Here is an 11337-nt window from a genome sequence, read left to right as displayed (position 1 = left end):
TGACGTTGTTCCGCAGTTCGAAGACCAGGCCTTCTCTGTTGACAGTGAAGGCAGACCGGGTGCCTTTACAAATGGAGGTTTCCCTCACAACGGGAAGTGTCCTTTTGTTACCCTAGGTAATTATCTAGTTATTATTGAGAAAGAGAGCAAAGGGAAGGAGGCTTTCAGCTTATAAACTGGGGAGCATGAGCCTGTTTGCTTCACCAGGAAGCTGCAGCTTCACACCCAGGGCGTCATAACATTGCTCTGCCGGGGGACACTCCCCACTTCCCCCTCTGGTACAGGATTGTTGAGGGGCGGGAGGTGCTGGACCACACAGCCCTGTCAGTCTCACTAGGGGGTGGACCTATCAAAAGCCCAGGAAAGCTTGGGAAGTTGATTGGTTTTTTTAAAAAAGCACCTGGTCCGTCCCAAACCCAAAGCTAACATAGGCCCAGGGGAACAAAGAAGCTCTCTCTCTCTCTCTCTCTCTCTCACTCAGTGACCAGTACTTGTCCTGTTTGTTCCTACATTATCTCCCGCCCGGGAACAAATACAGCTGTGGGTCTACCAGCAGTGGGTCTGCAGAGGCCGTGTGGGCTCTGAAGGGCTAAGCTTTAGCAGGAAGCGGGAACTCTGGACACCGACTTCTGCTTTGGCCTTGCTGAGGACAACGTTGGACTTTTTCCATGGTGGGACAGACGGAGGGGGGACATTAGAAACCCAGGGACAGATTTCCACCTGAATAACCTCCTACACGGGGGTCCGTGAAATACATTTCTTGCAATCTGGTGGAAGATTTCCACCTGCACCACTTTTACAAACTGGGTTTCAGAGCTTCTCCCTTGCAGCTGTTTCTTAAAATTAACCAAACTGAAACAATCAATATCTCCAAAGAGGCATATTTGGACGCGGCAAACTCTGCTCCCCTTCAGGGGCTTGCAGGCCTGTGGGTGGGTGACCCTGGTCAGGGCTCCCCTGGCTTTGCCACAAACCTGACTGCTGCCTGGAAGCCTGCAGGACAGGACAGGGCAGGGCTGGTGGGCGGGGCCTGCGCGGGGCCTGGGCGGGGCCTGGGCGGGGCGGAGTCACAGCCGCGCGGAGGTCAGTGACTAGAGCTGGCTCCGCTCCAGCCAGACCTGCCCGCCGTCCAGAGCCCACAGCCCGTCGCCTCCACTGTGCGCACACTTGGCCACGGGACAGAGTAAGTACAGACACTGCACACTGAGGGCCCGAGGGACGTGTGAGGAGGGTCAAGAAACGGACTCTGGAGGTATGGGGTTTGGAGGGCTTAACCGCGCTGGAGGTGTCCCAGAGCAAGCAGGAAAAACTCCACCGTGTTGGGGAAGGGCTCGGGCCTCTGAGGCAGCAGAGGTGACCTTGGGCACCACGCGAAACCTGGCCGAGCCTCAGTTTCTTTTCAGGTCCGATGCAGCTGACCTTACCCTCCGGATGGGTGACCAGGATGGCTCTCGCCCAGGCACGATTTTTATCCCCAGGGCACATCTGGCCTCTCCTGGAGATGTTTAGTTGTCACAATGGGGGTGGAGGGGAGGGTGGCTGCTGTTGGCATCCAATGAGTGGAGACCAAGGAGGCTGCCCAACATCCTGCAAGGCTCGGGACAGCACCAGCCCCCCACCACCCCCGCCCACGACAAAGAATGATTCAGCTCCAAACATGCCACCCGGGCTGAGGTTGAGAGACCCCGAAATAAGGTAGTGGGGACAAGTCCCGGGTGCACAGGAGGTGCTCGGTAAATCTGACTTGTACTGTGTTCCGTGCCTGGAATCTCTAACCTTTAGAAAGCAGGACAAATAATCAAATATCATCTGTTTCCCTGAGATAAGGCCTCCCTGCCCGGAGGCTGCCACCCGGCTTGTGCCGGGCTGGCCACTGTGGGAGCGCCCGGGCCTCGTGGCCATTTGTTAAGTAAACAAAACAGAGACATACAATGGGTGGGGCTTTTAGTTTTTCAAAGGATGGGGCTGTTGGCAAGAAATGCAGCCGTAAAAAAGGCACTGCTCCCCTGGGCCCACACCCTCGTTCCCCCACCAAGACTCCGCGGCCTGACGAATAACACGGGTGCGGGGAGGGAGCTCTGGGGGCTGACGCGCGGCAGCCGTGGTGATGGTTTCGCGGGCGTGTACTTCTCACCAACCTCAGCAAGTTGTACACATCCCAGCTGTAAGCCTTTTGGCATCCCTACCTTCACGAAGTGGTTTTTAAAAAGAAGAAAGAAAGGAAACAGAAGCAGGGCAGTGGTGGGGGCGTTATTCCAGGTCACCTGGCAAGTGAGCCCCAAGGCCGCCAGAGCTCAGCTCTGGACGCCCAGCCTGGCTCCGTTGTCCACCGCTTGCGTCAGGGGGTGGCCGGACGCCTCTGAATCAGAGAACGGGATGGGTTCATTCATTCGCTCACTCACTCGTTCGTGGCCCAGAGGGGCCTGCCCTGCCCTGGCCTGCGTGGGCAGCGCAGGTGAGGGGCCTTTCCGCTGTGAGCACCTCGTCTAGTGGCAGGGAGCGGTCAGAACAAAAGAGGCCACCCACAGATGCACATGCAACTGCACTTCTATCATCACCTGAGAGATGAGAGAATCGGTGAAGAAAGAGGCCGTTATACAGAGGCCTGAGGGCCCTGGGGAAGCTGGCTCTCGGGAGAAAGGCAGAGAGAGGTCTCCATCTGCGAGCGGGGTGTGCAAGGGCCCAGGGCTGGGATGGGCTTGCTGTGCCTGAGGAAGTAAATAAAGATGTGTGCCCGGAGGACACACGCCAGCGAGGGCAGAGCAGGTCACGCTGAGGCTGGGGAGAGCCGGGCGGAGCCAGGCTGCATGCGGCCTTGCGGGCTGGTGCACAAATTAGAGTTAAACTTTACCCCAAATGAACGGGGAGCGATGGCGTTCTTAGGCACGGGAGTATGGTGACCTTGTCTGTGACGGAAGGAGGCTCAGATGCTGTGTCCAATGAAGGCTCGTGGGGACAGGAGAAGTGGGGTAGGCCAGGCAAAAAAAAAAAAAAATGGAAGGGGCTTCCATGAAGATGGTGGCAGGAACAATGGGGAGAAGCAGGCAGATTTAAGACACTTTGGAACTAGAAACTGATAAGCCTTGCTGTTGGTTTGCAGATGGGAGGGAGGCTTGGAACGTCCCCTAGGTCACTACTGTCAGGAAACTCTGTGCCCTGGGTCCTGAAGACCCAAGGGAAGTTGGGATTCTCTCCTTCCATCTCTCCCTGGGCCCTGATTAGCAGATTACAGACAGATTCTTCTCAGGCCCACACCTCTCTCAGCTGAGGCCCAAACTGACCTGGGCGGGGCCTTGTTGCCTACCATTGGGAATTAACACCAGCAGATTTGGGGGCCAAGGATGCTGGGCGATCAGTGGACGAACTGCCCAGGCTCTGCCCACCTCCAGCTTCCTCGGGTCACTGTGGCCTGGGATGTCACAGGCCTGGGGTGTCACAGGAGCTTTGTGACTCTGCTGTCTTCCGTCTGACATGCAGGCACACTTCTGCAGAAACACTGGCATCGGGCACTGCGGACAGAGTCAGCCAGGCCAGGCCCTGCGGGCCCCCTGGGTGCCGGCCTCCCGAGGACTGGGCCCACCCCTGGCTCGGAGCTGGCACAGAACTGTCAGAGCTGGGAATTGCCGCCAGAGGCCAGAAGTGTGACGGCAAAGCCTGGGCTCTGAACCCAGGACACCTGGAATGAGTCCTGTGAGGCGTCCCCGTTCTGGGGGAGGGGCTTCTCTGACCCTCTGTTTCCCCTTCTGTACAATTATGATCACGCGACCAGCTCTATGTCGCTGTGGAGGACTGTGAATAAGCTAATAAAGGTGAACGGCTCGGGAGAGACCCCGGAGTATGCACCAGGAGCTGCCGGGGACGGGAGCGTGTGTCGGGAGTCATTTCTCGGGGCCGTGAAGGGACAAGTCAGCGGAATCTGAACTTTAATCCAGTGCCACCACTCACTGGCTGGGGCAAGCAAGTCCATTTTGCTGGGCTTCAGTTTGTTCATCTGTAAAACGAGGTTAACAATGCTCCCTTTTGGTGAAGGTTATGTGTAGTAATATTTATCGCGTGCCTTAGTAGGTTCTGGATAAATAGTGGCTTTAATAAAAGAAAGAGGATGGAGCCAGGGGAGCCTGAGTGAGGTGGGGCCTCTCCAAGGAGACCCTGCTCTTCAGGGAGACCCAGGGGGCTCTTAAGGAAGTGCTTGGGAGGTGGGGACAGTGGTAGGGAGGAGTGGTAGGGACAGTGATGGACCTGCAGTTGCTTAGGAACAAACTGAGGCTGGGAGAGGGGACCCGCCGCCCCAAGGCCACCAGATGGGAGGGTGGGAGGATGAGAGGTCAGAAGGTTCCCTCCTGCCGCATCCAAGCAGGAAACTCCCTCTGCATCTGTAGCTTTTCTTTGAAAGCCTTTCTTTCAGGGCGCTTGCCAGCTTGGTGCTAATCAGCAGGGGTGAGGGTGTTGAGCTTAACTGTTTCTTCAGCAGCAGCCTGCTGCACTGATCGTTCTCACACTCGGCGGGGGCGGGGGGGGGGGGCGCGGGGGGGGGGAGGCAACTCCTGGGAACCACAGGGAGAGTTGGCATGGGAAGGCCACATGGTGTCTCTTACTTATCTGCTGATTAGGGGCTGTCCTTGCGCAGAATACCTGGAACACAAAATCGGGAGGCTGTAACGCAGCAATGGAGGACTGGGGATCTGGGGCGGAGGACTGGGGGTCCAGGGAGGAGGATTCGGGGTCTGGGGCAGCCATATGGTAAGGCCGTTTAGAGTGTGGGCTTTCAAAATCAGAACTGGGTCAGAGCCCAAGCTTTGCCCCTATTAGCAAGGGACCCCCCCTCTCTGAGCCTCGGATTCCCCATCTGTAAAATGGGGCTAGTGGTAGCCCCTCCCTCCGTGGGTGGGCGTGGAGCTGAAGGAGACGATACCCGTGAGGGCCACGTGGCTTCTAACGGTGGGTGCAGGCCTTGTGCCGGGCCCTGCACGGTGTGGGGATGGCGTTCTGGGTAGTCTGAGGTTTTGCAGACAAATGTGCCTCCTTTGTGAGCTGAGGTACACCTTGGAGGCCAGGGCCTGTCAGGGTGGCCTGCTGAGTGGCTCAGTTTGGCTCAAAGACAGGACTGCAGCCCAATTCGGCCTGACTCTCAAGCTCTTTGGATTTCTATGCCCGCCCCCCACCGCCACTTTCCTCCCCCATCCACTCCTCAGCCTCACTCATGGGGGGCTGCTCTGCAAGCAAAGTCCACTGCAGCTCTTGGGGGCCCTTGGAGCTGGGTTTAGCATGGGTCACGTGACCCTAGGAGCGCTCGCCCTGGGGCCGGGGGCCTGCCGACTTGGTGTCCATGGGTGGGCGGGGGCCGGGGGGAGGGGGCGGGTTCCCAGCTGAAGGGAATTCACTTTCATCAGACCCACGGGCAACGTGGGCATCATTTGCTTGACCGCTGCCAGGCTCGCCTGAGAGTGCGTGTGAGAGCATGTCCCCCACGGCCTCGCTGGGGCAGCGGGGACTCTGGCGGGGCTCTGGCCGGATGCTGCCACACCACCAGCTCACACACCTAAGGCACCAGGTCGGTGCCGAGCCCCTCGCTCGTGTTGACTCATTCACGGAGACAGGGACTGGCTGGCAGCAGTCACCCTGATGACTCTCAGGAGCCTGTCACCTTGCCCCTCCCAGACTAGATGCTCCAGAAATAGCTGCGGAATGGACAAGGACAAATCTGGACGTGCTGCGAGCCCCTCGGGGGGCAGTGGGTCTGAGAACAACCAGGAGGCCTTGCACATGCACCAGGGGCTGACGTGAGGGTCAGAGGTCACGTATGGAAGCAGGCTGCTGGCTCCCCGGGAACCTCAGAGGTGTTGACCAGGCAGAACGGGGAGAACTCTCCGTCCCATGTCTCATCGCCCTGTAGCGCGTCCCTTTCTGTGAACGAGAAGGGGAGAGTCTCGCCCTCGTGGCCAGGCCCCGCCTCAGGTCCACACCCCTCTGCCTTCCTCTTGCCCCTGCCATTAGAGGTCCATCCGTTCTCTCTGATGCTGCACCTTGGGTGGTGACGTTCCTCTGGGAGGTCGGCCCTTGCACCCTTCCGCCCGATCTTTCCTCTGAGAAGCCCCGCTGGCCGCACAGCCTCCTGAGCACACCTTCTCACTCTCCCTTCCAGAGCCAGGGCGTCGCCATGCAGCCGGGCCTCCTCTTCTGCCTGCTGCTGCTCAGCCTGCAGGCGGCCGGCCTCCCCCAGCACCAGCAGCCCCGGAGGACAAAGAAGAGAGTCAGGGAGCTGCCCATCGCCAGCACAGCGGCCCCCAGTAGCCAAAACTTCACCTTTGACCTCTACAGGGCCTTGGCGGCAGCCGGCCCCAACCAGAACATCTTCTTCTCTCCTCTGAGCATCTCCATGACCCTCGCCCTGATCTCCCTGGGGGCTCGGTCCCACACGAAGGCCCAGATCCTGGAGGGCCTGGGCCTCACTGTCCAGGGGGCCCCCGAGGAGGCGGCGCTCCACAGAGGCTTTCACCACCTGCTGCAGGCGTTCCGCCAGCCCAGAGAGGACCTCCAGCTGAGCCTTGGCAACGCCCTGTTTGTCGAGCCCACGGTGCCCGTCCAGGACACCTTCCTGAGTGCCGTGAAGACGCTGTACCTGGCAGACACTTTTCTCACCAACTTCAGTGAACCTGAAGTAGCCAAGAAGCAGATCAATGATTATGTGGCCCAGCAGACTGGAGGCAAGATTGTGGACTTGGTTAGCGAACTCGACAGCTCTGAGATCATGGTTATGGTGAATTACATTTTCTTTAAAGGTAAGACTCTTGGGCTTGAACCTGAACTTCCTCTTTCTTTCCAGCTGCTTTTGTTAAAGGAAGAGTCAATTCCCATAGACATGAAGGTGTGGGAATAGATTTAGTCTTTCCTGGTGCCTGTTGATAGAGGGAAGCCAACAGCAGCCACGGGTAAGAGGGTGACTTCTTACTGTGTAAGGGGGTGTTCATAACCCCAGCACAGTTTTCTCTGCTGAGGAAGAGCTGTTTCCTGTCTCTGGGCCCGGGGGAACCTGTGAAGTCGCCACTTAACGGGGGTTCTCAGGCATGAGCTGGTCATGGCCATTGTGTGAAGAAACCGACGCCGTGGCTACTCAGGGCAGGACTGTGGGCCTTGGCGGAAACTTCGCGGGCACTTCCCAGACTACTCCCCTGCCCCCTAGACCCTCGCCATCCCAGGGGCTATTTCCTTAGCCAAGAAATCCCTGGCTAAGAGCGTGTTCTTCTAAAAAGTGTTCTCTCCACTCCACGAGAGCTAATCCTTGTCTTTAGCTTCCTGACATTTCTTATAAATATCCCTCCTCGTCTCAGCTGTCACTCCTGCTTCTAAAGCAGTGACTCGACGGTGGGCCGCCAGAATTTTTTAAATGTGCAATACCTGGCTATTCAGTCGGGGACATTGATCTCCCCTTTTAGATGGTCAAATTGTTTTAAAAAATGACGACCGCCAACACAATAGCCGTCCGGTGTGAATGAGTCAAAGGGATGCCTTTTTATTTGTCAGACCGGCAGGAAACGTAGGTCTTGGCATGCTGCGGGGCGTTGGTCTGAGTGCCGCGGGAGGAGAAGGGCTGAAAACTGCTGTGCGGACCCCGAGCCCCGCAGCGCTCTGTGCGGGCCTGGCAGAGCGTGGGCGGGAGTGGAGGAAGAAGGGAGCGGGGAGAGGAGAGGGCAGAGGAGGGAGGAGTGGGTGGGGAGGAGAGAAGGGAGAGAGGCAGAGAAACACAGTTAAATGTTGACCACCCAGCCCTCCTCCTACGGTCACAGATGGCGAGTATCGGGCTTGGATTCTAAGATTCCTTGTCCACAGCCTGGGGCTATTCCCTGACACCAGGCTGCAGAGGACAGCTGTGAACTAAGCTGAGCTGGGCATTGGGGTGGGACCTACGTGTGATAACTATGAAGAAGGTAGAAATAATTAACTCGTATTGCTCTGATCAAAAACTCCCGTAGGGAGGCAGATGGAGCAGGAAGCATAACTGAAGGTTCCCTCGCAGGAAAAATCACGTCTTTCTGCGAACCTGACTAATTTTCCTCCCGAACTTCGATCTAAGTCTAATATTGGGAAAAGAGTGAAAAAATGGACTAACACACCTAGATAGAGTGTAGCTTTATCAGCCCTTCCTATTTTTACCCTCCCCACTTGGGTATTTGACCTTCAGTTTTATCAGAGAATCAAACAAACAGGAGGGGTTAAGGGGTTCTGAAGACACAGAAACCAAGCTCCTTGTTCTGAAAATGTTGCAGAAGCCCCACAGAAGGTTCAAACATGTGCCCCCCAAACTATAAAGGGGTCCAAGCGGTTCAACAGTTGCCGCTACTGATGGGACTGCTCTCAGGAGAACGACCCCTGTCGACTAGGTTTGGAGTCTCCACATTTTTCATTGGCCGCTGAGACTTTCTCATCTCTTGTCCACGATTACTTTTGTTTTTAGCTAAGTGGCAGACAAGCTTTGACCCCAAAAACACCCGAAAGCTGGACTTCCACGTGACCTCAGAGACCGTGGTGCAGGTGCCTATGATGAGATGCGAGGATGAGTATTACTACTACCTGGACCGAAACCTCTACTGCAGGGTTGTGGGAGTCCCCTACCAAGGAAATGCCACAGCTCTCTTCATCCTCCCCAACGAGGGCAGGATGGAGAAGGTGGAGGCTGGACTGAACCAGGAGACACTGAGGAAGTGGCTCAAGAAGTTCACAAAGAGGTATTCTCAGACGACACTGGGACCAGCCTAACCTATACACCCTGAGGGAGACGCTTGTTCCCTAGGGCCACACGGCAGTGGTGGGGAGGGCTGAAGAGCTCACCTGACCCAGCGCTGCCTCCAAGCCTAGAGGCATCAGGTGACGTCTCAGAGCCCCGGGGCCTGGCCCCGTTGCGGAGAGTGGGGCCGCAAGCCCGCTCTCCTGGCGGTGCCATCAGAGTGGGCTGTGACCTCTGGGGCGGCCCAGGTCCAAGTCCAGAGTGAAATGGGCTCTACTCTAGGCGAGGGGCTGAAGGGCCAGTATGAAGCCGAGGGGGGATGATAGGAATTTGAGCCAACGATCCGGTGCTCCAAAACAGCCTAAGAATGGTCCTCTCCTTTTTTTAGAAAGCTCTACCTTTACCTTCCCAAGTTCTCCATGGAGGGCTCCTATCAGCTGCAGAAAGTCCTCCCCATGCTAGGGATCAGAGACCTCTTCACCATGCAAGCTGACCTGACCGGATTCACCGACCACCCTAACATCCAGGTGTCTAAGGTGAGCCCATAAGCTGCCAAGCACCTGCTTTCAGAGATAGGCATTCTATTCTATTCTATTCTATTCTATTCTATTCTATTCTATTCTATTCTATTCTATTCCATTCATCCCATTCCCACCCTGTTCCAATCTATTCTATTCTAATCTGTTCTATTCCATTCCATTCCACTCCTTTCCATTCTGTCCTATCCAATCCTGTTGTATCCTATTCTATTCTACTCTAGCCTATTCTATTCTGTTCTCTTCTATTCCATTCTGTTCCATTCCCTTCCATTCCACATTCCACATTGTCTCTTTTTCTCCTCTTTTTCTTTGAGAAGCAAAGGTTTCCCTTTGTGTCTTATACCCTTTGTGCCATGAGAAGTCGTGTGCAGCACTGCCTCAGGGGAAGGAGCCCTGTATTAAGCAATCAAAAGTAAAAATCAGGTAGGAACTCCTACACTCGCTAGCTGTGTGACCTCCAACAACAATTGGACCTCTCTGAGCCTCCTTTCATTCTATGCAATCGGAGCGTCACACCATCGCTGGGAGAAGCCATGAGGATTCAATGACAGACACACGTGCACCATGCCTGGCATACAGCAGCTACACCTTCACGCCGTTCCCCACCTGCCTTGGGGCTCAGCCGTGCAGAGACCTTGACGGCGATGCCACAGGCAGAAGCTTTGCCGTTTCCTGTGGTGGCATCTCCCAGCCCCTGGTGATTTGGTGGTGTCTGTTGGGTGTCTCCCCCACAGATGGTGCACAAAGCCATGGTGGAGGTGGACGAGTCGGGGACCAAAGCAGCTGCAGCCATGGCGACGATAGTTGCGTTCCGGTCGGCCTTCCAGCACTCTCCGGTGGTGTTGTTCAACAGGCCCTTCCTGATGGTGATTGTGGAGAACACTGAGAACATCCTCTTCCTGGGCAAAGTGACCCAGCCTTGAGGTGGGGGTTTCTCCTGACAGGTCACAGGCCTCGGCCTCTGCAGTGGGAGAGGTGGGTGCGCAATGGCCTTCGATCTGCTGAGAGCTAATGATTTACACTGGTGTGGCTGACTAACGAGACTTTCGCTAAGTATAATGGTAGCCTTGATACACTGATGGTTGCTTCTTTTCACACAAGCACAAGGCCCGGGTGCCGTGAAGAACCCTGGAGAACATTTGGTCTTGCCCTCACCTTTCTTCAGTGGAGACTAGCTCTGAGGCCCAGAGAGTTTGGTTGACTTGCCCAAGGTCACATAGCATGTTAGTGGCAGAGAGAAGCCCACACCCCGGACCCCTCATTCCCAGCCCAGTGCCATAAAGCTCTATAGGAAGATTGTTCCAGTAGGTATTTCCACCAGGACGTGGACTTCCAAGCCTCATCCCCCACTTGTCAGCAATATGAGCTATCCATGTATTATGGTTTAGAAAGAACACTGGAATGGGAGTCTGGAATGGGGCTTCTGTCCCAGTTAAACATCTGTGTGACACTGGGGTAACTCTGTCCCTCTGTGGACTCTGGTTTCTCCATGTATACATTGAGGGATCAGGTCAAGGATTGAAGGATCCTTGAAATTGTATAAGAAGGCTGGGGTGTTCCCTGCCAATCACAGTTGATATTAATACATTGGAGTGCCATTCAGCCCTTAAGAAAAACAAGTGAACAGCAAGATGGAAATGACCAGCCACAGGACTGTACCATCCTATACCAACTGTACCAACCTATAACCAGAGTGAAGTTATAGTCTCATGAGTTTGGCTGGTGGTGGGGGCGGGTGGCAAATAGTAGAGCATCATTTGAACATATTACTGAACTTTAGTGCCAGCCATAACAATAAAGCATTTTGCAAGCGCTGGGTGTCATTGTCCTTAAGGAAGCGGCTCTGGGAATGGTGACATTCATAGCTGACCATGTTCCAGGCGAGGTGCTGGGCGCTTCACCAGGATGGTCGCATTGCCCTTCACCAGGTCCCCTAGGAAGCAGGCGCTATTGCCCCCATTTTACAGATGGGAAAGGTGAGGCTTGCAGAGAGCGGGCGGCTTACCCAGTCACACTGCCCCCAAGGGGCAGAGGCAGGATTTGACTCCATGCTGTGGCCCCAGACCCACAGAGTTA

General features: G+C 55.8%; 1 protein-coding gene across 1 annotated transcript; it reads left to right on the top strand.

The window, feature by feature from the left end:
- Nucleotides 1-1097: 1097 nt before the first annotated feature.
- SERPINA5 (serpin family A member 5) lies at nucleotides 1098-11073 on the top strand. The gene is made up of 5 exons (XM_054567080.1): nucleotides 1098-1183; nucleotides 6143-6779; nucleotides 8453-8723; nucleotides 9111-9258; nucleotides 9996-11073. The coding sequence occupies exons 2-5, from the start codon at nucleotides 6158-6160 to the stop codon at nucleotides 10182-10184; spliced, it is 1230 nt and encodes a 409-aa protein (XP_054423055.1). The 5' UTR covers nucleotides 1098-1183; nucleotides 6143-6157; the 3' UTR covers nucleotides 10185-11073.
- The last annotated feature ends 264 nt before the right edge of the window (nucleotides 11074-11337 follow it).

The sequence above is a fragment of the Pteronotus mesoamericanus genome, unplaced genomic scaffold (assembly GCF_021234165.1).
Source record: "Pteronotus mesoamericanus isolate MK-2021 breed Mesoamerican mustached bat unplaced genomic scaffold, CSHL_Meso_final contig_182, whole genome shotgun sequence".
Taxonomy (NCBI): domain Eukaryota; kingdom Metazoa; phylum Chordata; class Mammalia; order Chiroptera; family Mormoopidae; genus Pteronotus; species Pteronotus mesoamericanus.
The sequence above is the reverse complement of the archived record's forward strand: the minus strand, read 5'-3'. Positions and strand labels throughout refer to the sequence as shown.